The sequence below is a fragment of the Rhinatrema bivittatum genome, chromosome 4 (genome assembly GCF_901001135.1).
Source record: "Rhinatrema bivittatum chromosome 4, aRhiBiv1.1, whole genome shotgun sequence".
In the NCBI taxonomy this organism is placed as follows: domain Eukaryota; kingdom Metazoa; phylum Chordata; class Amphibia; order Gymnophiona; family Rhinatrematidae; genus Rhinatrema; species Rhinatrema bivittatum.
The window spans coordinates 165,036,032-165,056,827 of NC_042618.1; the positions used below are offsets into that span (position 1 = coordinate 165,036,032).

General features: G+C 45.3%; 1 protein-coding gene across 1 annotated transcript in view; it reads right to left on the reverse strand.

Annotated features, from left to right (window-relative positions):
• Positions 1–20,796, reverse strand: part of DNAH17 (dynein axonemal heavy chain 17) — a 1,486,981-nt gene that overhangs the window by 355,329 nt on the left and 1,110,856 nt on the right. The window contains exons 50-52 of the mRNA XM_029599137.1: positions 19,095–19,186; positions 3,625–3,786; positions 402–566 (exon numbers count right to left, since the gene is read on the reverse strand). Of these exons, the coding sequence (XP_029454997.1) occupies positions 402–566; positions 3,625–3,786; positions 19,095–19,186 (419 nt within the window). The remainder of the gene's footprint in view (positions 1–401; positions 567–3,624; positions 3,787–19,094; positions 19,187–20,796) is intronic.

A 20,796-nucleotide genomic window follows, 5' to 3' on the forward strand; every position in this document is an offset into this window, starting at 1 on the left:
AGTGTCATAAGCTAATACGGGGCTTTAGTAAAGAACCCAAAGCATGCTGCATGTGTTTAGGCGAGGGCATTGCGTGTAGGTGCTATGTCAGTATTGACAGTATCGATGGCGGCATGGAGCGGCCTCGAGGGTATCGTCAAAAATATAGATGAAAAAATGTCAATGGCCCAGGCAGAGCAACGATAACAATGACGGAGGCACAGACGGTATCGACAGGATGGCAACAGAGATGAAAGAGAGTTATTACATGCCTAATACTGTATAATGATATACCAAGTGCTCTAAACAAAACTCTATCAAACTGGGCTCTAGGGCAGAAGTGGATACGATCTATCATTGCTAGAGAGTGGACATCTCTCAATCTCTTTTAGTTCTAATAAATTGTCTACAGCATTACTCACCAGATTCATAACTGCATTGACCTCATTGTAACTGTCCAAAGCTTCTACTAGCAGCTTGTTCAAAATCTGCCAGTCAGAGACTGGGAAATATTTGGGTTCTCCAATTCCAAGGGCAAAATGGCAGTAAATATTTGGCTGCACAAAAAGGAGATTGTCAGGAAATTCCTGTACAGAAATAAAAGAATAATTACTTGGCATGCACCATATAAAGCAAAATATAGAGGGCAATTTTTAAAGTTATTTACCCAGGTAAAGTGGTCCAATTTCAAATTTCCCTCATTCAGTTATAACAACTTAGTAACAGAGATCCATATTCAAAAGGTTTGTCCAGCTAGCTTGGGAACTTAGTCGGTCAAACCTGGGATTTTAAATATTCTGCCCTTCCCCTGCCTCCCCTATTGACTGGATACGTTGTAGCCAGGTGAGCCATTACCCAGCAAAAACTTACCTGGATAAAAAAAAAAGATGCTTTCCAGGGACAAGGCTTAAATCTACCCATGTAGTAATAATATTCAGCGCTACACTGATAACTTTATCCAGATAAGTCTGATTGTGGTTCAGATCAGGTCTAAAGTTATCTGAGTACATTTAGCCGAATAACTTTAAACCTAACTGACTAAATGAAAAACAAACCCTAGCATCCAATCAGGCTTGATCCCCAACCCCATCACCTCACAAAATCATTCTAAAAAATGTCAGCGCCTAGCACCTGATTCCCTCTCTAACCCCCAAAATAACTAATTTGCAGGTCATAGCAGCTTGAGGGTCCCCCCCATCCAGAAATGAAAATAAAAGAGCCCCCTTCTGCCTCAGTGGAAATTCTACTCCTATCTTCCGACCTCACTCAAAATACTCTCAATCCTCCAAAGCCGAGTCAGTAGACAGTAGTCTTATCATGTTCCTGGCTGCATCTAACTTTCAGGTCGATACTGTAACGTGCAGTTGAAGATTTCCCGTCTGTAACGTGCTGGGAGCGCACAATTCAGACGAGTAAGGCGATCCAGCGATACAGTCTCCAGTTTCACGCGTCCTTAGCGCTTCTTAAAACAGACGCATAACCCTTTCCGCACGCAGCATGTATATGATGTGTAAATGAACGAATTAGCTGTATAATGAAGGAATTAGCAATTCCCCTCCGATACTGTGACGGGCGCTGATATTATCTCCTTAGTAACCCGCTATTTTGCCGCGGCCTTAACGTGTTAGTTTACCACCTACCCTCTACTAGGTGTTAGGACTGAGTCTTGTAACAAATCACTATTAAGGCCATCGATACCACTTAAGATACTCAAACACAATAAAAAAAAAAAAGCGATACAGAGATGATCAAGAAAATGTATGCTGTGGGACACATAAAAACCTGTTACAGAGTGTAAAAAAACAAAAAAATGTATAAATACCTGTCACTTTCCGAATCCCCCAGGCGTGCGGTCATCCAGGCAGCGGCGGGAGCCGGAGGGCCGCGTGGGTCCAGGTGGCCGGCGGGCGGCGGCGGGAGCCGGGGGGCGGGTGGGCGCGTGTTCGATCTAGGCCGCGGGCGGGTGGGCGCCTGTTCATCCAGGCGGCGGGAGACGGGGGGCGGGTGGTCGCGCGTTGGTTTCAGGCGGGCGGCGGCGGCGGGAGCCGGGGGGCGGGTGGGCGCGTGTTCGATCGAGGCCGCAGGCAGGTGGGCGCCTGTTCATCCAGGCAGCAGCGGCGGCAGGAGCCAGGGGGCAGGTGGGCACGCGTTGGTTTCAGGCGGGCGGCGGCGGCAGCGGGATCCGGGGGGCGGGTGGGCGCGTGTTCGATCTAGGCCGTGGGCCGGGTCGCACAGGCGCGCATTCATCCAGGCGGAGGGAGCTGGCGGCGAAAGCGGCCTCCGGCAGCCCCCACCGGCAGTGAATGAATGCGCGCCTGTGCGACCCGTGCGATTCGGCGCTCAAGGCAGTCACATGCCGTGACGTCGGGCGTCGTGACGTCACGCCTTGAGCGCCGAATCGCACGGGTCGCACAGGCGCGCATTCATTCACTGCCGGTGGGGGCTGCCGGAGGCCGCTTTCGCCGCCGGCTCCCTCCGCCTGGATGAATGCGCGCCTGTGCGACCCGGCCCGCGGCCTAGATCGAACACGCGCCCACCCGCCCCCCGGATCCCGCCACCGCCGCCGCCACCCGCCTGAAACCAACGCGCGCCCACCCGCCCCCCGGCTCCCGCTGCCGCCTGGATGAACAGGTGCCCACCCGCCCGCGACCTCGATCGAACACGCGCCCACCCGCCCGCGGCCTAGATCGAACATGCGCCCACCCGCCCCCCGGCTCCCGCCGCCGCCCGCCTGAAACCAATGCGCGCCCACCCGCCCTCCGTCTTCCGCCGCCGCCTGGATGAACGGGCGCTCACCCGCCCCCGCGGCCTAGATCGAACACGCGCCCACCCGGCTCCCGCCGGCTGCCTGAAACCAACGCGTGCCCACCCGCCCCCCGGCTCCCGCCGCCGCCTGGATGACCGCATGCCTGGGCGATTCGGAAAGTGACAGGTATTTACATATTTTTTGGTTTTTGTTTTTTACACTTCCTGGTGCCTGTCATTTCAATTGTCATTTGAAATCACATTTGAAATGACAGGTACCAGTGCACCCAGGTTACTGTATAGGCGCTGTATTAAGCGCCTATACAGTAAAATGAGTTGTGCGGGCCTAACCCTTCCCTAACGCTTCACAGACGCGGCATGCATTTGCATGCAATTAGAAGAGAGTATCGAGCGCTAGGTGAAGAGAACTGTGCGTGCGGGGAACGAGGGTGCGCCTGGCAATGCCGCACTGTTTCTACCGCAGCCTTAGAGTATCGACCTGTTTGCTGTTAGGTAAGACTCTTTTTACTCTGCTCAGGTGCCCACAAACAGAAGGTGCAAAGTGCATGGATACTTTTTTTAACCATTGCACTTCAATTGCTTTTGCATGAATCTCACACTAAATGCATGACATTTGGGATGTCTGCAGCTGGGAAAAGAAAGACCTGGCAAGCTATGAGCTTAGCAGGGTGTGATGGAACAGCTAAGAAAGGCATTGGAGAATCACAGGGATGTGGGTCAGCCTTTATGTAGCTGCCTGCTGCATCTGACTGGTTTGCTCTACTGCAGCACACAATGGACCTTAATTACTATGAAGTAATAGAAAAGGAATAAAGACAGTGCTGCCTGCATAGCCCTGTAGTTGCTTTGGGGCCACATCATCTTAAAACATGACAATACCTCAAAGAATTTTTTGCAAATGGCTATTATGGTCTTTCCAAACAGTTCTTTATCTTTCTCGTCAATTAGTTTATCTCCATATACTCTATCAGCTTCATGTAACCAGAGTCGAATCAGGTCTATAGGAGTTTTAATACATTCAGCAGAGGAGAACAGCAATCCCTGCAAAAGATACATATTGGTTAACTGATATGCCAGGTTTCAATTTAGAACAATAAGTTGCACAGAAAACAGATTGATTTTTTCAAAACACCAGAATCTTAACAAAATAAAGGGCTTATATACTAAAACCTGAGTAAAACCTTTTTAGCGTACATGCTAAAATGGCACTTGTTAAGTAAAAAGATAATAAAACAAAAGATGATAAACACTAGAGAGTTGATTGCAAGCAAATAATAATAATAACTACTAGAAAAGTATTAAAAGATACATATAAAGATAACAAATTTTATGTTCCTAATGAGAGATGAAATAGATCCAAGAAATCCGACTGCAGTCTCAGCTCTGAAAGTCTGACAAATAGCAATGATGATGCTGTCCTTACGACTCTGCTTATTTTTATAGGATTTTTCTAATACTGCTTGAAGTATGAGTGAGTCCCCCTCCCTCCCATTGTTCTTATCACAATTCAGCACACCTGCTTCTCAAATCTTGGTACTATTTGGTGTTTTCTTCCATGCCCTAATATCCCCATTTTCTTGTCTGACCTTGACTAACAGTTCTCATAAGTTCAGCTCATAAGCATTTTTGAGTATAAACATCTACATAGCCCTTAGAAGCAATAATAACCATAGTTCCCAGAGACATCTAGAAAGGGCTCTCTAAATCATAACAGCATTTGCAGCAGGTGACAGACATCGTCTTTCTCTGTGATCTTTCTTTTACCTGACAGTTCTTTTTCTAACTGATGGATCGATACAGTACAGTGCGCTCTGGTGGAGCACACTGTTAGCCCGGGTTTGGACGTGCGTTTTCGACGCGCTAGCTTTACCCCTTATAGAGTAAGGGGTAATAGCGCGTCGAAAATGCGTGTCCAACCTCCCCGAAACTAATAGCGCCCACAACATGAAAATGCATGTTGATGGCCCTATTAGTTATTCCCGTATGATACAGAAAGTAACGCCTTCCCAAAGGCTGGTGTTAATTTCTGCCAGCAGGGAAAAGTGTACAGAAAAGCAGAAAAAACTGCTTTTCTGTACACCCTCCGACTTAATATCATAGCAATATTAAGTCGGAGGCCCCAAAATTTAAAAAAAAAAAATTATAAAAAAAAATTTAAATCGGCCGGTGGCCCGCGGGTCGGAAGACTGATACTCAATTTAGCCGGTGTCCGTTTTCCGAACATGTGGCTGTCAGTGGGCTCGAGAACTGATGCCGGCAAAATTGAGCGTCGGCTGTCAAACCCGCTGAAGCCGCCGCTCCTGTCAAAAAGGAGGCGCTAGGGATGTGCTAGTGTCCCTAGCGCATCTTTTTACCGCAGGCCCTCATTTGCATGCTGGCCGATACTAAATCGCGCGCACAGGAGAGTGGCCTGTGCGAGCGTCGGGAGAGCGGGCGCTCGCTGGCTCTCCCACATTTTTTTCTATATCGGCCCGTGAGATTGGCTAAGTGTGGCCAGTAATTAGATACCCCCACTCCCCCATTACATGCTCTTACCAGTCACCCTCACACTACCAGGCTGCCTCTCACTCACCACTTCAACCAGTCTCTTTCGACCTGTCATCTCAGTCATTCCCCCTCCCACCAGTCATCCCCACACACACCAGGCTGCCTCTCTCTCACCAGTCACCACTTCAACCAGTATCTCTCCTGTCACTCCAATCACATTCCCTCTCACCAGTCACCCCCACACTCACCAGGGGAATTAAAAGTATGCATATCCTTAAATGCCAGGGCCACTTTCTTTATATACAATGGGATTGACAAATTCAAAAGATGCATTTGCATTTCATGCTTTTGCTGACTAGAAATTGATGGTATTATTATATCACTTATTTGTTTACATTTGTTACTTAGCTTTGGCCTTCCTCCTACAAATACCATCTTGCAACCTTGGCAACAAAAGCAAATAACTAAGGAGACAGCCAATGGGAATGCAGAACCATACCTCTATCTAATGAACTGCTCCCCCAATTGATACTTTTTAATTTATCAGTAACATTTTCAGTTAGTATGCACTAAGTCCCATTAGTACGCACTAAGATGAAGTACCAATTTTTACGAAATGTCATCATTTTTATTTTGTTTTGTGGTGCTCCAGAAATAAGAGGAAATAGACAATTTTGTTGCCATTGTCTATTTCAAATAAAACGAATGCACATCCCCAGAGGTCAATATTCAAAGAAGTTTATCTGGCTAAGTTCCCTCCCAGGGCCTGAGTCTTTTGTTGGGTGGGGGGAAAGGAAGTTCTTTTCAATGGCCCGGAGTGATAGGGGTGACTTCTGGTAACTTCCTTCACCTAGGAGAGGTATATTTTTCTATTACACTGGTAAACAAAATTTTTGTTTCCTTCAGGCTTTTTGGTGTTCCAAATAGATTTTTTTATGCTGATCACAGATATTACTTCAAAATTTGTACATCATGTAAGATTTTTGAGAAACAGCCAATTTTGTGTTACAACAATTGTGAAATTTTAAAACATAATCTCGTGTACATATATTTTCTTGCTGGATAGTAGTTTTTATGATTTTTAAAATTCATGTCATATTTTTGATGGCCATAAGCAATGTAACATGTAACAGAGACTAACTTTTTTAAAAATATACCAAGAAACTCTGCCTGATCATGCCAGAACTTGCTTGGGCAAGCCCCAGCTCGGCTGCAAGATTCCAACTTGTTTCCATGACGACGCATAAAAGAAGGTGTTTTCGTTGGCCCACAAATCCAAGCTGTGATGAAGGATAGCCACTTTGATGGTCTTCTACAACAGGAGTGGGCAATTCCGGTCCTCGAGGGCTGCAAACCAGTCGGGTTTTCAGGATATCCTTAATGAATATGCATGAGAGAGACCTGCATACACACTGCCTCAGTTGTATGCAAATCTATTTCATGCATATTCATTAGGGGTATCCTGAAAACCCGACTGGTTTGCAGCCCTCGAGGACCGGACTTGCCCACCCCTGTTCTATAAGGTACAGAACGTGTTGCGTGGACAGCCTTCAAGAATATTGTTTGTAACTTTCTAGGCAACTATAAGGCAGCAGACTGTTTCGAACGGGTTGAAAATCTGCTTCAGGCATACAAATTGATGAAGTGCAACATGTCATTGAAGATACATTTTCTTCATTCCCACTTGGACATCTTCCCAGACAACCTTGGCGCTTTGAGTGACTAACATGGTGAAGGGTTTCATCAAGATATGTCAAAATGGAGAAACGATATCAAGGCAAGTGGAACCACACCATGCTGGGTGACTATTGTTGGTCTCTCATCTGCGAAGCATCGAACAGTGATTACAAACGAAAATCTGCGGCAAAACATTTTTAGTTTTGTTTTCTGGTGCCAACATTGCCATTATAGCTTATGCCGCTACAGACACCTAACAATGCTTAATGTATATCACACTTTTCTGGCAAACGGTACGTGATACAGACATAATAAATGCATATTTGTGTTCAGCTAGTTAAAATCTACTTGTTTCACCGAAGGTTGTGGAGGAAACCAAATGTTCCCAGACATTTGTTTACCAGGGTTATGTGTGTGCTGAAGTGCCAAAAAATACACAAGAACCACAGATTGTGTATCCAAAAATAAATTACTGAAGTTGAATCAGGTGAAATATGGCACAATTAAATCAGTCCTCAGCATCACAGATGCACTCTTTGACTACAGTCTTTTCTCTTTATATGTGCATGGGTCTCTTATACCAGGACATAGGAAAAGCAGAGTTGCTAAACTGTAACAGGTGTTCTCCCAGGACAGCACAATGTAGTCCTCACATTTGGGTGACATCATTAGATAGAGCCCTATCATGGAAAAACTTCTGTCACAGTTTCTAGAATTTTTGACTGGCACACTGAGCATGCCCAGCATGCCATAATCCAAGTAGACACAGGGGTCTCCCTTCAGTCTCATTTGTAGCAAAAGGTGCAAGTGAAAAATGAAATAATAAAACGGTTTCGGACCCAACTCCGCGGGGTGGCGGGTGGGTTTCGTGAGGACTACATCCTGCTGTCCTGGGAGAACACCTGTTACAGGTAAGCAACTCTGCTTTCTTCCAGGACAAGCAGGATGGTAGTCCTCACATGTGGCTGATTAGCAAGCTATAGACTGACTCATGTTTGTTTTGGACCATCAGTGTACAATTTGTGCAACAGGCACAACAACTGGTGTACTGTTGGTAAAAATGAGGCAGCCTGAAAATCACAGCAGATGGACGTAGAAGGAATTGGGATTATACTGGAAATAAATTCTTCAAGACGGATTGGCCAAAGGCAGAGCCTTGACGTCCTTCCTTGTCTAGGCAGTAATGTGCTGCAAATGTGTGAAGAGAGCTCCATGTTGCAGCTTTACAGATCTCAGTAATTGGTACTGAACGAAAGTGCGCTACTGAGGTTGCCATGCTTCTTACTGAGTGTGCCTTCACTTGTTCCTGGAGAGGAAGGCCTACTTTTTCATTGCAGAATTCGATACAGTCTTCTAGCCAGTTGGAGAGAGTTTGTTTGTCCACTGCATCTCCTGGTTTGTTTTTATCGAAAGAAACAAAGAGTTGGGTGGATTTCCTATGGACTGCAGTGTGGTCTAGGTAAAACACAAGTGCACGTTTACAGTCCAAGGTGTGTAAAACTCTCTCACCCTGGTGAGAGTAAGGCCTTGGAAAAAAGGTGGGCAAGACTATACACTGATTCAAGTGAAAGGCAGTAACAACCTTGGGAATGAATTTAGGGTGCGTACGGAGTACCACTCGGTCATGGAGGAACCTTGTATAAGGTGAGCATGTGACAAGTGCTTGTAACTCACTAACCCTTCGAGCAGATGTAATGGCTACTAGAAAGAGAACTTTCCATGTAAGAAATTTAACATCACAGAAGTGCAAAGGCTCAAACAGGAAGCGCATGAGCCTTATAAGTACTACATTCAGGTCCCATTCGGTAACTGGTGGTCATAGAGGGGGCTTAAGTTGTAGTAGGCCCCTCATAAACTGACTCACAAAGGGTTGCGCCATTATTGGGGCATCCCGTACTCCCTTATGGTATGCTGAGATGGCACTAAGGTGTACCCATACCGAGGAAGTCTGGAGACCAGAGTCTGAAAGGTGCCAGAGATAGTCTAAAAGAGATGGAATGGGACAGGAAAAAGGGTTAATACCTTTTTGCGTGCACCATGTGGTAAATCTATTCCACTTAGAATGATAGGATTTTCGTGTGGAAGGCTTTTGTGAAGCTAAGAGCACTTGAGAGACATCAGTTGAAAGATTGAGGAATTGTAGGATCAAGCTTTCAACATCCAGGCTGTGAGGGATAGGGTCTGAAGGTTCAGATGGCGTAACATGTCATGGTTCTGATTTATGAGAGTGGGCGCTGTGCCCAGGCGAATTGGTTCTCGGAAGGAGAGGTCGAGAAGCATGGGAAACCATACTTGTCGAGGCCAATAAGGGGATATGGGTATCATTGACCCTTTGTCCTGTTGTAGTTTCACGAGAGTTTTAGCTATCAGTGGTATCGGGGGATACGTGTATAGGAAGCCTGTGTTCCAGTGGCAAGCAAAGGCATCCATGGCTAATGTGTTTTTCTGCCTGTGCAGGGAGCAGAATCTGTCCACTTTGTGATTCAGTTCAGATGCAGAGGTTGATTATTGGTTGACCCCAGCGTTGGAAGATTCTGATCGTTACCACAGGATCCAGAGACCACTCGTGGGAATGGAACTGTCGACTGAGGTAATCTGCTACTACATTTATTTATTTATTTATTTATTTATTTATTTATTTTAAAACTTTTCTATACTGTTGCTAAGTTTAAATACCATCGCAACGGTTTACATGTAGGCACATATTTAATGTAGGTAAAAGTGTACTATAGTACATTCTAGCAGGTGCCGTCAAAGGTTCGGTTACAATATATCATTAGACATAGTTATTTAGCGAAGTAGTTCATGACCAATTGTACCAAGGTACTTACACGGGTACTTTTATCACACATAGTATTATAGTTAAGCTTATTGTGGTGTAGGGTTCATAGACTAATCTACTGTAAAGTTCTAAGTACCCTGGGTCGGTGCCTTTCTGTCTTTTCCTGAATAATTTCTCTCTATTCTCTCGTCTCTTTGTAAAATGCTTGTTTAAAAAACCATGTTTTTAAACTTTTCTTGAATGCCTTGAGATCACTTTGTAGTCTGATCTCTGGAGGCATTGTGTTCCAGATTATGGTTCCTGCTAGTGATAGGGCTCTTTCGCTCACTTATTTATTTATTTAGCATTTTTATATACCGAAGCGGAAAAGGATCAGATGGATTAAGGGAAAGCTTGCTCAGCCAGGTTTTGAGTCTTTTTTTGAAGGTGGTCAGGCATTGTTTACGTCGAAGATCTGGTGGGAGAGCATTCCAGTGCTGTGGACCAGTTGTGGAAAGAGCTTGTTTCCTTAATGTGCTTTTTGCAAGGAGGGCAACGAGAGTGTCTCTGTAGGCAGATCTTACTGGTCTGGAAGGTAAGTGTGGACGTAGTGGGATATTAAGGGCCAGAGGAGTAGTGTTGTAAATGGTTTTGTATAGGATCATGAGCACTTTGTAAATAATTCTGAACTTGATTGGGAGCCAATGCAAGTTCCGCAGGATGGGTGTGATATGGTCTCTTTTGTTGGTCTTTGTCAGAATCCTTGCTGTGGCATTCTGCAACATCTGTAAGGGTTTAATGGAGTTGGCTGGTAGCCCGATCAGAAGCGCGTTGCAGTAGTCAATTTTTGAGAAAATGATTGATTGGAGGACTGTGCGATAATCTGGGAAGTGGAGGAGTGGTCTCAGCCGTTTTAGAACTTGTAGTTTAAAGAAACAATCCTTCATGGTGTTATGGATAAATTTTTTTAGGTTTAGCTGATTATCCATGATGATTCTGAGGTTTCTTACTTGGGTGGATATAGGTGGTTGTATTGTGGAGAGCAGATTGTGTCAGTCTTGCTGTTTTAACTGATGGAATGGTTAGGAGTGCTTTATTTGCTGATCGGAGGTTCCTGTGTGGAGTGTGTACCCTTTCTTGGAGCTGCTTCAGGGGCTGAAACATGCAAATAGTTTAAAGTAACACAAATATAAATACTAATAAAACACATATAAATAAATAAAATATATATGTTTGCATGTTTCAGCCCCTGAAGCAGCTCCAACACAGGAGCGAAACTTGGCCTGAGTCGGGCTTTTTAAAGTGTTTTATTGTCTCCTCTGAAATAAATTTTAATTGACAGACGTCAGGCATCTATTTCTTTTTTACTTTTTTACTTCCTTGAACACATATAGAGCATAACGTATGGCTCGAAGCTCTAGGAAGTTGATTTGAAACTTTGCTTCGAGTTGTGTTCAAGTATCTTGAGTTTGAAGGTTGTTCACATGAGCTCCCCAACCCAAGTTGGATGCGTCCGTGGTTAAGGTTATTGTGGGACTGGTTGCTGGAAGTGAAGACCTGTTAGCAAGATGGCTTTGTTTGTCCACCAGAGAAGTGATAGACGTAGCTGGTGGGTTACATGAATCTGGGATGAAAGAGGTTGAGTGGCTTGGAGCCACTGAGATATCAAAATCCATTGAGTTATTCTCATGGCCAGCCTGGCCATAGGAGTGACGTGGACCGTGGAAGCCATGTGGCCCAGCAGCGTGAGGAATTGATGGGCTGAGGCTGTTTTCTTTGTGCACAGAGATGTAGCTAGTTTGAAGAGTTTGTCTGCACAGTCGTTGGGCAGGAAAGCCTTTGCGGCTGTGATGTTCAAATTTGCTCCGATGAAAGTAAGGAGGTGAGATGGATTCAGGTAAGATTTCTGGTAACTGATGAGTAACCCCAATGAGTGTAGCAGATTGATAGTGAGCTTGAGAGCATTGAGCGCTCCTTGCTTGGAATGGCTCTTGATTAGCCAGTCGTCCAGGTAAGGAAACACGTGTATGCTATTTTTGCGTAGATGGGCCGCAGCCACTGATAGGCACTTTGTAAATACACGGGGCACAAAGGCAAGTCCGAAAGGCAAAACCCGGTAGGGATGTGAATCGTTTTAGGACGATTAAAATTATCGTCCGATAATTTTAATATCGTCTTAAACCGTTATGGAACACAATACAATACAGATTCTAACGATTTATCGTTATAAATCGTTAGAATCGTGAGCCGGCACACTAAAACCCCCTAAAACCCACCCCCGACCCTTTAAATTAAATCCCCCACCCTCCCGAACCCCCCCCCAAATAACTTAAATAACCTGCGGGTCCAGCGGCGGTCCGGAACGGCAGCGGTCCGGAACGGGCTCCTGCTCTGAATCTTGTCGTCTTCAGCCGGCACCATTTTCCAAAATGGCGCCGAAAAATGGCGGCGGCCATAGACGAAAAAGATTGGACGGCAGGAGGTCCTTCCGGACCCCCGCTGGACTTTTGGCAAGTCTCGTGGGGGTCAGGAGGCCCCCCACAAGCTGGCCAAAAGTTCCTGGAGGTCCAGCGGGGGTCAGGGAGCGATTTCCCGCCGCAAATCGTTTTCCGTACGGAAAATGGCGCCGGCAGGAGATCGACTGCAGGAGGTCGTTCAGCGAGGGTTCCGGCGCCTCGCTGAACGACCTCCTGCAGTCGATCTCCTGCCGGCGCCATTTTCCGTACGAAAACGATTCGCGGCGGGAAATCGCTCCCTGACCCCCGCTGGACCTCCAGGAACTTTTGGCCAGCTTGTGGGGGGCCTCCTGACCCCCACGAGACTTGCCAAAAGTCCAGCGGGGGTCCGGAAGGACCTCCTGCCGTCCAATCTTTTTCGTCTATGGCCGCCGCCATTTTTCGGCGCCATTTTGGAAAATGGCGCCGGCTGAAGACGACAAGATTCAGAGCAGGAGCCCGTTCCGGACCGCTGCCGTTCCGGACCGCCGCTGGACCCGCAGGTTATTTAAGTTATTTGGGGGGGGGGTTGGGGAGGGTGGGGGATTTAATTTAAAGGGTCGGGGGTGGGTTTTAGGGGGTTTTAATGTGCCGGTTTTTCGATTTTTCGATTTTTCACGATTTTTTAACGATTTTTCACGATATTTTACCCCCCCCAAACGGCAACAATACGATTCCCTCCCCCTCCCAGCCGAAATCGATCGTTAAGACGATCGAGGACACGATTCACATCCCTAAAACCCGGTACTGAAAATGTTGATGTCCCACTATAAAATGCAGGTATTTGCGGTGATGTGGGGATATTGGAATGTGAGCATAGGCGTCTTGAAGATCCAGAGAACAGAGCCAATTTCCTTTTTGCAGAAGGGGAAGCATGGCTCCTAGGGACACCATCCTGAATTTTTCTTTCCGTAGAAATTTGTGGAGATTGCAGAGATCTAGGATGGGGCGGAGGCTGCCTGATTTCTTTGGAATGAGAAAATAGCAAGAGTAGAACCCCCTGTCCTGCTGGGCCCGGGGAACGGTTTCTACAGCCCTGGCGCTCGCCTCAGTAGAGTGGGCAGTTCTGACTCTAGAAGGGTTGTGTGATCTCTTTGCACCCACAGTGGATTGGGTGGTGAATCCGGGGGTACCATGAGGAAGTTTAGATGGCATCCCTGGGTTAAGATGGATAGAACCCATTGGTCTGTAGAAATGCTGTGCCAGTTGGTTATGAAGTGGTGTAGCTGACCTACTGGCAAGTCTGGTTTTGGATTTAGAGAGTGGCTGCTGTTCTCTGGATAGGTTTCAAAATCCAGAGGCTGGGCCCATTTGTGGGGCTGGCTGAGATCTGGATGCCTTGGTCTGATGTGGCTATCCCCTTTGTGGTGGTCTGGCTGGTCTCACGCGAGATATCAGTGGGTAGTACTTGCATGAGCAATAAAAGGGTCTTCTGGTATCCCTTCTGGAGGTCTTTCGAGCAGAGGATGGAGGTTCCATAGAGACTGTGGAGAGCTGCCGCAGGGTCTCATGATGATCTTTTAATTGAGCCACTGCTTCCTGTATCTTGTCGCCAAAAAGATTATGTCCGGTGCACGGGAGATCAGCGAGTTTATCCTGGACTTCTGGCCTTAAGTCAGAGGCCTTAAGCCAGGCCCACTTTCTGACACTGATTCCTGTCGCTGATAAACGAGAAGCCGTCTCAAAGGAATCATATGCAGCTCGGACTTCATGCTTCCCTGCATCAAGGCCTTTTTGGAGAATAGCAGTGAGGTTCTCCTGTTGCTGTTGGGGAAGAGAATCTGCTATCCCCTGAACTTGCTTCCACAGGTTCCTCTGGTACTGTGTCATGTATAACTGATAAGCAGCTATGCGTGACACTAACATCGAGCCCTGAAAGACTTTCCAACTTAGTCCATCCAGGAATCTTTGGTCCTTCCCAGGGGGAGCTGAAGAATGAGGGCATAATCTTTTGGTCTTCTTCTGCGCCGATTCCACTACTACTGATTGGTGAGGTAGCTGTGGTTTCTGAAAACCTGGAGTGTGTTGGACTAGATATGTTGCATCTGTCTTTTGATTGACCAGTTGGACAGTGCAAGGATGCTCCCACAGGCGATGTTGCAGATCCAAGAGCACTTTGTGGACTGGAATGGCCATAATTTCTTTGAGGCATCGACAAATTGAAGAAATTCTAATGTCTTATGACGAGTGTCCTCTTCTGTGACTAGGTCAAAAGGGATGGTTTCAGACATCTCTTTTATGAAATTTGCAAAAGAGAGGTCTTCTGGTGAGGACCTTCTCCTTTCCTCTGATAGTATGTCCTCTGTGGAAGTTTCCGTATCAACATAATCCGAGAGAGAGCCTTTTCCATAGCAGGACCATCTCTTTGGAACTCAATGCCCCCTGACTTACGTCTAGAACAGAGCACAACAACCTTCAAAAAAAAGTTGAAAACCTGGCTGTTCAAACAGACATTCACCTAATCGTAGCATCCTTGGTCAACATAGCTCTGTATTAAAGTCTGTAATTTACAATGTAACATAATGTAATATACCTTCAGATAATGTTATACAATACTCTACTACTGTACCGTATTATAATGTGGCAGTAATGTAATATAGTTGCTTTCTTTCTCTCTCTCTCAACGTTAACTCTACTCCTCACTAACTCTGCTTCTCTTCTTCGACATCCCGTTCCTTTTGAATTTCCCTTGTTAGATGTAACTATTATTTTCCTCCTACTGATGTTAATTGTTACCCCTGTTATTATGTAAACCGATGTGATATCCATTTGAACGTCGGTATATAAAAGTTTTAAATAAATAAATAAATAAATAAACATCCTCCCATGGATCATAAGGGGGCTCTGGTTGAGACCCCGAGGGAGGAAAAGGGTTTGAAACTCCAGGACGTGCAGGCATCGAGGGAAGTCCTGATGGCTTCGATGGAAGATGTAGCAGCATTGATGGAGATTTAGCCGGTATCGATGGCATCAACAGGAATCGGGGGCGTTTCGATCCCGAGAGCCCCGACGGACCCAGAACTAGTTCCGGCATCGGATCAGAAGGTTGAGTCGGTACCGATGGTGCAGGCTGGGTTGGAAGGGCACCGATGAGGGTGTCAAGGCAGTCGAGCAGTGGTGTAAACAGCGATGGCTCCGGTGCCAGTATCGATGGCGGATGCAGGCTCCGGAAGGCATCGAGGATCGCCTGGCGGACAAGGATGTCCAGCTCCTCCCTGGAAGCTGGTATAGGTAACTCAGCTACAGGGGGAGGCAGGCTAGGCACTACTGGCACCTCCACAGGAATCTGTGGGAGCTCAGTACTTGGCACCAATATCGGTGGAGATCGCCTTGGGGTTTTGGGTGTAGAGGAGGATGGAGGCTCCTCTGCCCATGCCCTCTTTGCAACTGGCTTGATAGCCATCGAGATCGATGCGGTGTCGGTGCCGGCACTGGGTGTGGATTTGCGTCAGTGCCGGTGATGATGTTTCCCTCGGTGCTCGGTCCGGTCCTTCTCCGGCACCAAGGAAGACACTAAGGATGCCCTGGATGGCATCTGTGACAGGCGGTCACCGCTCCCTAGCTGCTCCCAGCGAGGTTTGTCGATGGATGAAGAAGTTCCTACTGGTGATGATTGTGTGGAAGACGATGGTGTTAGTTTTATTTTGAAAAGAGACTCCATTTTATCTAACTGGGCATGCCTGCCCTTCGGGGTCATTTGAATGCAGCTAGGGCACGGATGTACATCGTGTGCTGGGCCAAGGCACAGCCATAGACATCATGTGGGTCAGTAATTGACATCGTGCATGGGCATTCTGGACATTTTCTGAAGCCCATCTCCATGATGAAAACAGGGGCCGCGAAACAGTCGGTGACCTGCGAGTACCGATAACAGGATAGCAGGAACCGACCGGAGATGGTGGAAAAATACTCACTGAGCGTTAAGAAACTGTGTCGCGATGGGAGACCCCTACGAGGGAACTTTTTGAGAAGATAACTTCGAGGATTTCCGTGAGGAAAAGTAGTGAGAAAAATCTCACGGAGCTCCTAACAGCGAGGCAAACTGCAGAGCAGAAAAAAAGAGACTGAAGGGAGACCCCTGTGGCTACAGGTATTATGGCATGCTGGGCATGCTCATTGTGCCAGTCAAAAGTTCTAGAAACGTTGACAGAAGTTTTTCTGTGATAGGGCTCCATCTAATGATGCCATCCAAATGTGAGGACTAACATCCTGCTTGTCCTGGGAGAATCCTCACTTTCCAGGGCTTGACTGAATGAGATCCCCAAGTGGACAGGATATCCTTGTAGGGGCAGAAAAATCCTCCAAAACTGGTAAAATGGTTAAAATACAAGCTAATACAGAGTCTGAAATCTTCTCTCTCCCCCGGGGTGAAGACTTCAGATGGGTATCCTCAAAGGCTCAACTGGCTCTTACTCACAATTAGTTGATATTTCCAGTTCTCTTTCTTTTGCAACTGAATCCCTAATGGGAGGGATTCTCTCAGGAGCATGCAGCTCCTTGGAAAGGACAGAAGAGGGGCAGCATAATCTTCCTCCCTGGTCTTCAACCAAAATTGAAGTTAACACTGAAGTTTGTCCCTTGCCTCAGGTCACCACCATACCTCTTTTCTTGTTGAAGGTACAGAGGGGCAGGTCTTCCCTACCCTGGGTATCACAGACACAGGGTTCCCCATGCCCTGGATCCAGGAGATACCCAAGGTTCTCACAAAATTCCCAAAAAATAACCCAGAGGGATGCCCCAGCCAGCCAATTAGTGGACTGGTAGGAACCACCTCCTGACCTTGTTTAGGATCCCCAGGCAGGGTTTGCTTGTATCCTCCCAATAGGCCTGAAAATTCAATGAAACAAATGCTCCTTATTGCCATCTAACTCTCCAAAGACCTAAAAGCGCTGTTGCCAGTCTTTCAGTAGAAAGCTGCTTTTATTTCCTCACCAAGGGGGATGGCCATCCCAGCAAACTCAAAAGGAGGACGTCTAGGGAATGGTGCCTCTCCATTTTCCTAACCTATTCTTACACTAGCTAATAGGAGTACCTAGAACCATACTGGTAATGAGCCCAGGGGGAGGCCATTACATTAGTTAGTTGTAACAGGTATTCTCCTTGAATAGTACAAATTAGCCACACACGTGGTTGAAATCATCAGAATGTGCCAATGTGGAAAACACCTGTTACAAGTAAACATTTTGCTTTTTCTGTGGACAACCAGGAACAAATAGCCAAACAAGTGGGAGCTCCCCAGCTAAAAGTTGCATAAAATATTTAACATATGTACATTTATTTTTCAGTTTCGTTCCTCTGCTTCTTTATTATTATAATTTTTCTTTTTTTGCTTTTAATGCATCCCAAATATGAAACAAGGGTAGCTGAAGCTATTACCTAAATAAATTTTGGGGAATCGCTTGGCCAAAACTACTATCATTGTGTGAATCTTGTTCCAAACAATAGTGATTTGTAAATGTGTGATTGGTAGACCAAGTATCTGCTTTACAGATGTCTTTAATTGAAGCTTGGCTTAAATGAGCTACTGAAGAAGCAATTGCTCTTAATTTATGGTCTTCTGTGGCAGAGGAACTTTTGCTTTAGAGTAACAAAAGGAAATACACTGTGATAGCCAAGAAGTCTGCTGTTTAACCTGGCCTCCTTTATTGTTTTCTAAAAAAGAAAGAAAGAAATAATTGTGTACATTTTCTGAAATATTTTGTTCTGTCTAAATAGAAAAGCAATGCTCTTCTACAGTCCAACATATAAAGATTCTGTTCCACTGAGGATGCATGAGGTCTTAGAAAGAACATTGGAACGATGGAAGTGTAAGCTGCAGGTAGCTTACTCTTCCAGCACTTCTCTTATCAGAACAGCACTGGTAGGAACAGATAAGAGAGACCTCACTCCTGGCAGGGTATTCCGGGTTCAGGGGGTGGTGGTATGTGTTCTTCAGGTTGTGGGTGGGGAACGGGTGGGAGAGAGACTTTAAATAAAAAGCAAAATGGGGAAGGAGAGGGGTGGGGGAACCTGCAGCCCTTTACATTTTTTTAAGTGTTTGGTAGGGATTGGGGTGCGTGTTGCTCAGCCCAGCAGGTCCAATTAAGACATATTAAGAAGGGGGTGGAAATTGAGCCGCAGGCATCAAGGTACTTTTTTTTTTTTGCTTTACAATGCTACTTAACCAGATATCTTTGAAGATATTCTGTTAAGTATCAAGTTTTCCAGCCACACATAGTCAGTTAGGAGAGCACACAACAGTATTTATCATATGGCTGCTAAAGTATCATTTGCATCTTATTTTTGTGATTATGCACATACCTACTAGTTTTAGTATGCAGAAGCTAATATCTTCTAGACCTGTTTAGCAAGCACGCTGAGGCTTTAGCATATTCAATGCAATTCCATCTGCATGCTAAATGGCATTAGTGTGCATGCTAAACTTTAGTGCATTGGCTCCTAAGTCAGCAGATATGATACCATGTAAAAAAACAGTCTGAAAAAGGGGAAGAAAAAAAAAATCAATTATCTGTAGATTTCTATCCCATAAATTTCTCTAATAATTTAACAAACATATAGCCCGATTTTAGCAATAAGGACCATCATAAAGAGAACCTTATTTTGCTTTGTGAGTAATACGTATAGAATAGTTCTTTTATATAATTATTGGTCCAAGTCAATAATTTTGTATATTTTTAGAATGTTATATTTATATTTAACTCATTTCATTGTCTCTCAATCAAACATGGAACCATGTATCACTGAAAACTGCATCAAAGGAATCTCAACTAGCTTCTAGGGCTGGAGGAGTTATTTCTGCATTTTTTCTCCCTATGCTTCCAAGCCACAGAAAGCTACAATTGACATGGATATAGCTACTAATTTCACAATAATATAATAGAGATGCACAGATATTTTCAGACAGCCAAAAGGACCTAAAAAGTCTATACCTGGAATATGTTGGAGAGGTCTCTTAGGTTGAACGTGTAATGAAATTTAATAGCAGTAGGAAGAAATGTTGTACAGACTTTCTGATGCAGAGCTGTCAAAACAAGAAAAAAGAATATATAAGGAGAACTTCTCTAGTGCCCTGTGACTCCAAAATAGAAACAAACTGTTGCATGCCGATGTTTAATTATATGAGAAACAATACAGAAAACCAGCCTGAGCTCATTAATCATCTGATAGTTTCTGCCATGTGACAGAAGTACAGCTCTAGTAGCTGAGCTATCCTGGTAATCTGTAACACCATTAAATTGGAATTACATAAGAATTACCTAAAGATGATCTTATATACATGAATCTCTTTGTCAGGCTCCAGGGTGTGATAGATCAGAAGTTAACAGTCATCATATGATTAAGACTTGTTTTCTAGGACCTTTACGGACATAAATCCTTTACAGAACATAAGGTCCTGATTACAGCTTCTATGTTACCGCACATGATTACTATTCCCTGGGGCATAGTGCAGCTCACATCAGGTTGAGAATTTCTCACAGCTGGGGTAGTAGAAGGGACCTACTCTCCTTTCTGCCACTCAACATTTGACGGAGACCTTGTGAGGTATGGAATGGGTATAGAGAGGTGGAAAGGGAATCACAGAGGTCTTTTGGCCAACTCTTCATTCAAAATTAGGAAAAGGGGACTGCTGGAACATAGGAATTGGGAGGGAGGGGATTGTGGAATCTGTTGGCAGTCTCTTCAGTGAAGATCAGACTCCAGGACATATAGTTTCAGCAAGCTAATGGAAGGCAATGATCCTTGAGCCCTCTGTTCAGTACTACAAGGCAAGGCCTTGTTTGTCTAATCTTAGAATTCCCTGTCAGGATCAGAGAAGCAAGGTTTTCTCTGTGGGGGTTGTGCACTGCTATGAGGATGTGATTCTGATCAATGTTATAACTGTAGGGGATGGGGATACCTTACTTGGAGTTGCAACTAGTCTCAAGGGGAACCTCTGGATATTAACCTTGTAAACTATCACCAAGGTAACTTTACTTATGTAGAACTGACTGTTAGAGCAGTGGTTTATTATTTTTTTAAATTATATTTCAACAAGACATAAAGAGGTGAATTTTAAAAGAGATTGCGTGCCAAAATCGGGAGATCAGCGCGCATCTAGCACGAGGGTGTCCACCCAATTTTATAAAGTGGGGGGATGAGTGTGCATGTGATGATGTACGCACATCTTGCATTGGAGAAAAAAAGGGCATGGTGTGGACAGGACATGGTCATTCTGGGGTGTGCGCGCATGACCTATGTGCCTGGGTATGCGCCCAGGTCCAGGGCCGCATAATTTTACTTCTACTATGGAGGAGATGTAAATTTAAAAATCAAACAAAAAAAGCATCCCTGATGGGTTTAAAGTATCTGGGATAACTGGGGAGGGGGTGGTGGGTGCAAGCCATAGAACCAGGGGGGTTTGAGGACCTAGCTCTAAACTGGACGAACTGGTGGATGAACTGGTGAAACTGGCATGGATGCATGTCTGTTATATAATTCCCCTCACTCAGTATATTTTTGGGGATACTCTTTCCTATGTACTCCCTATGAGGTTGGGTATTACTTCAGTTATAGAAAGAGACTTTCTTAGGATTTGTGACTACTTTAAGGATTATTTTGCTTTGTTGCAGCCTGATGCTCTTGGTGAAGGCT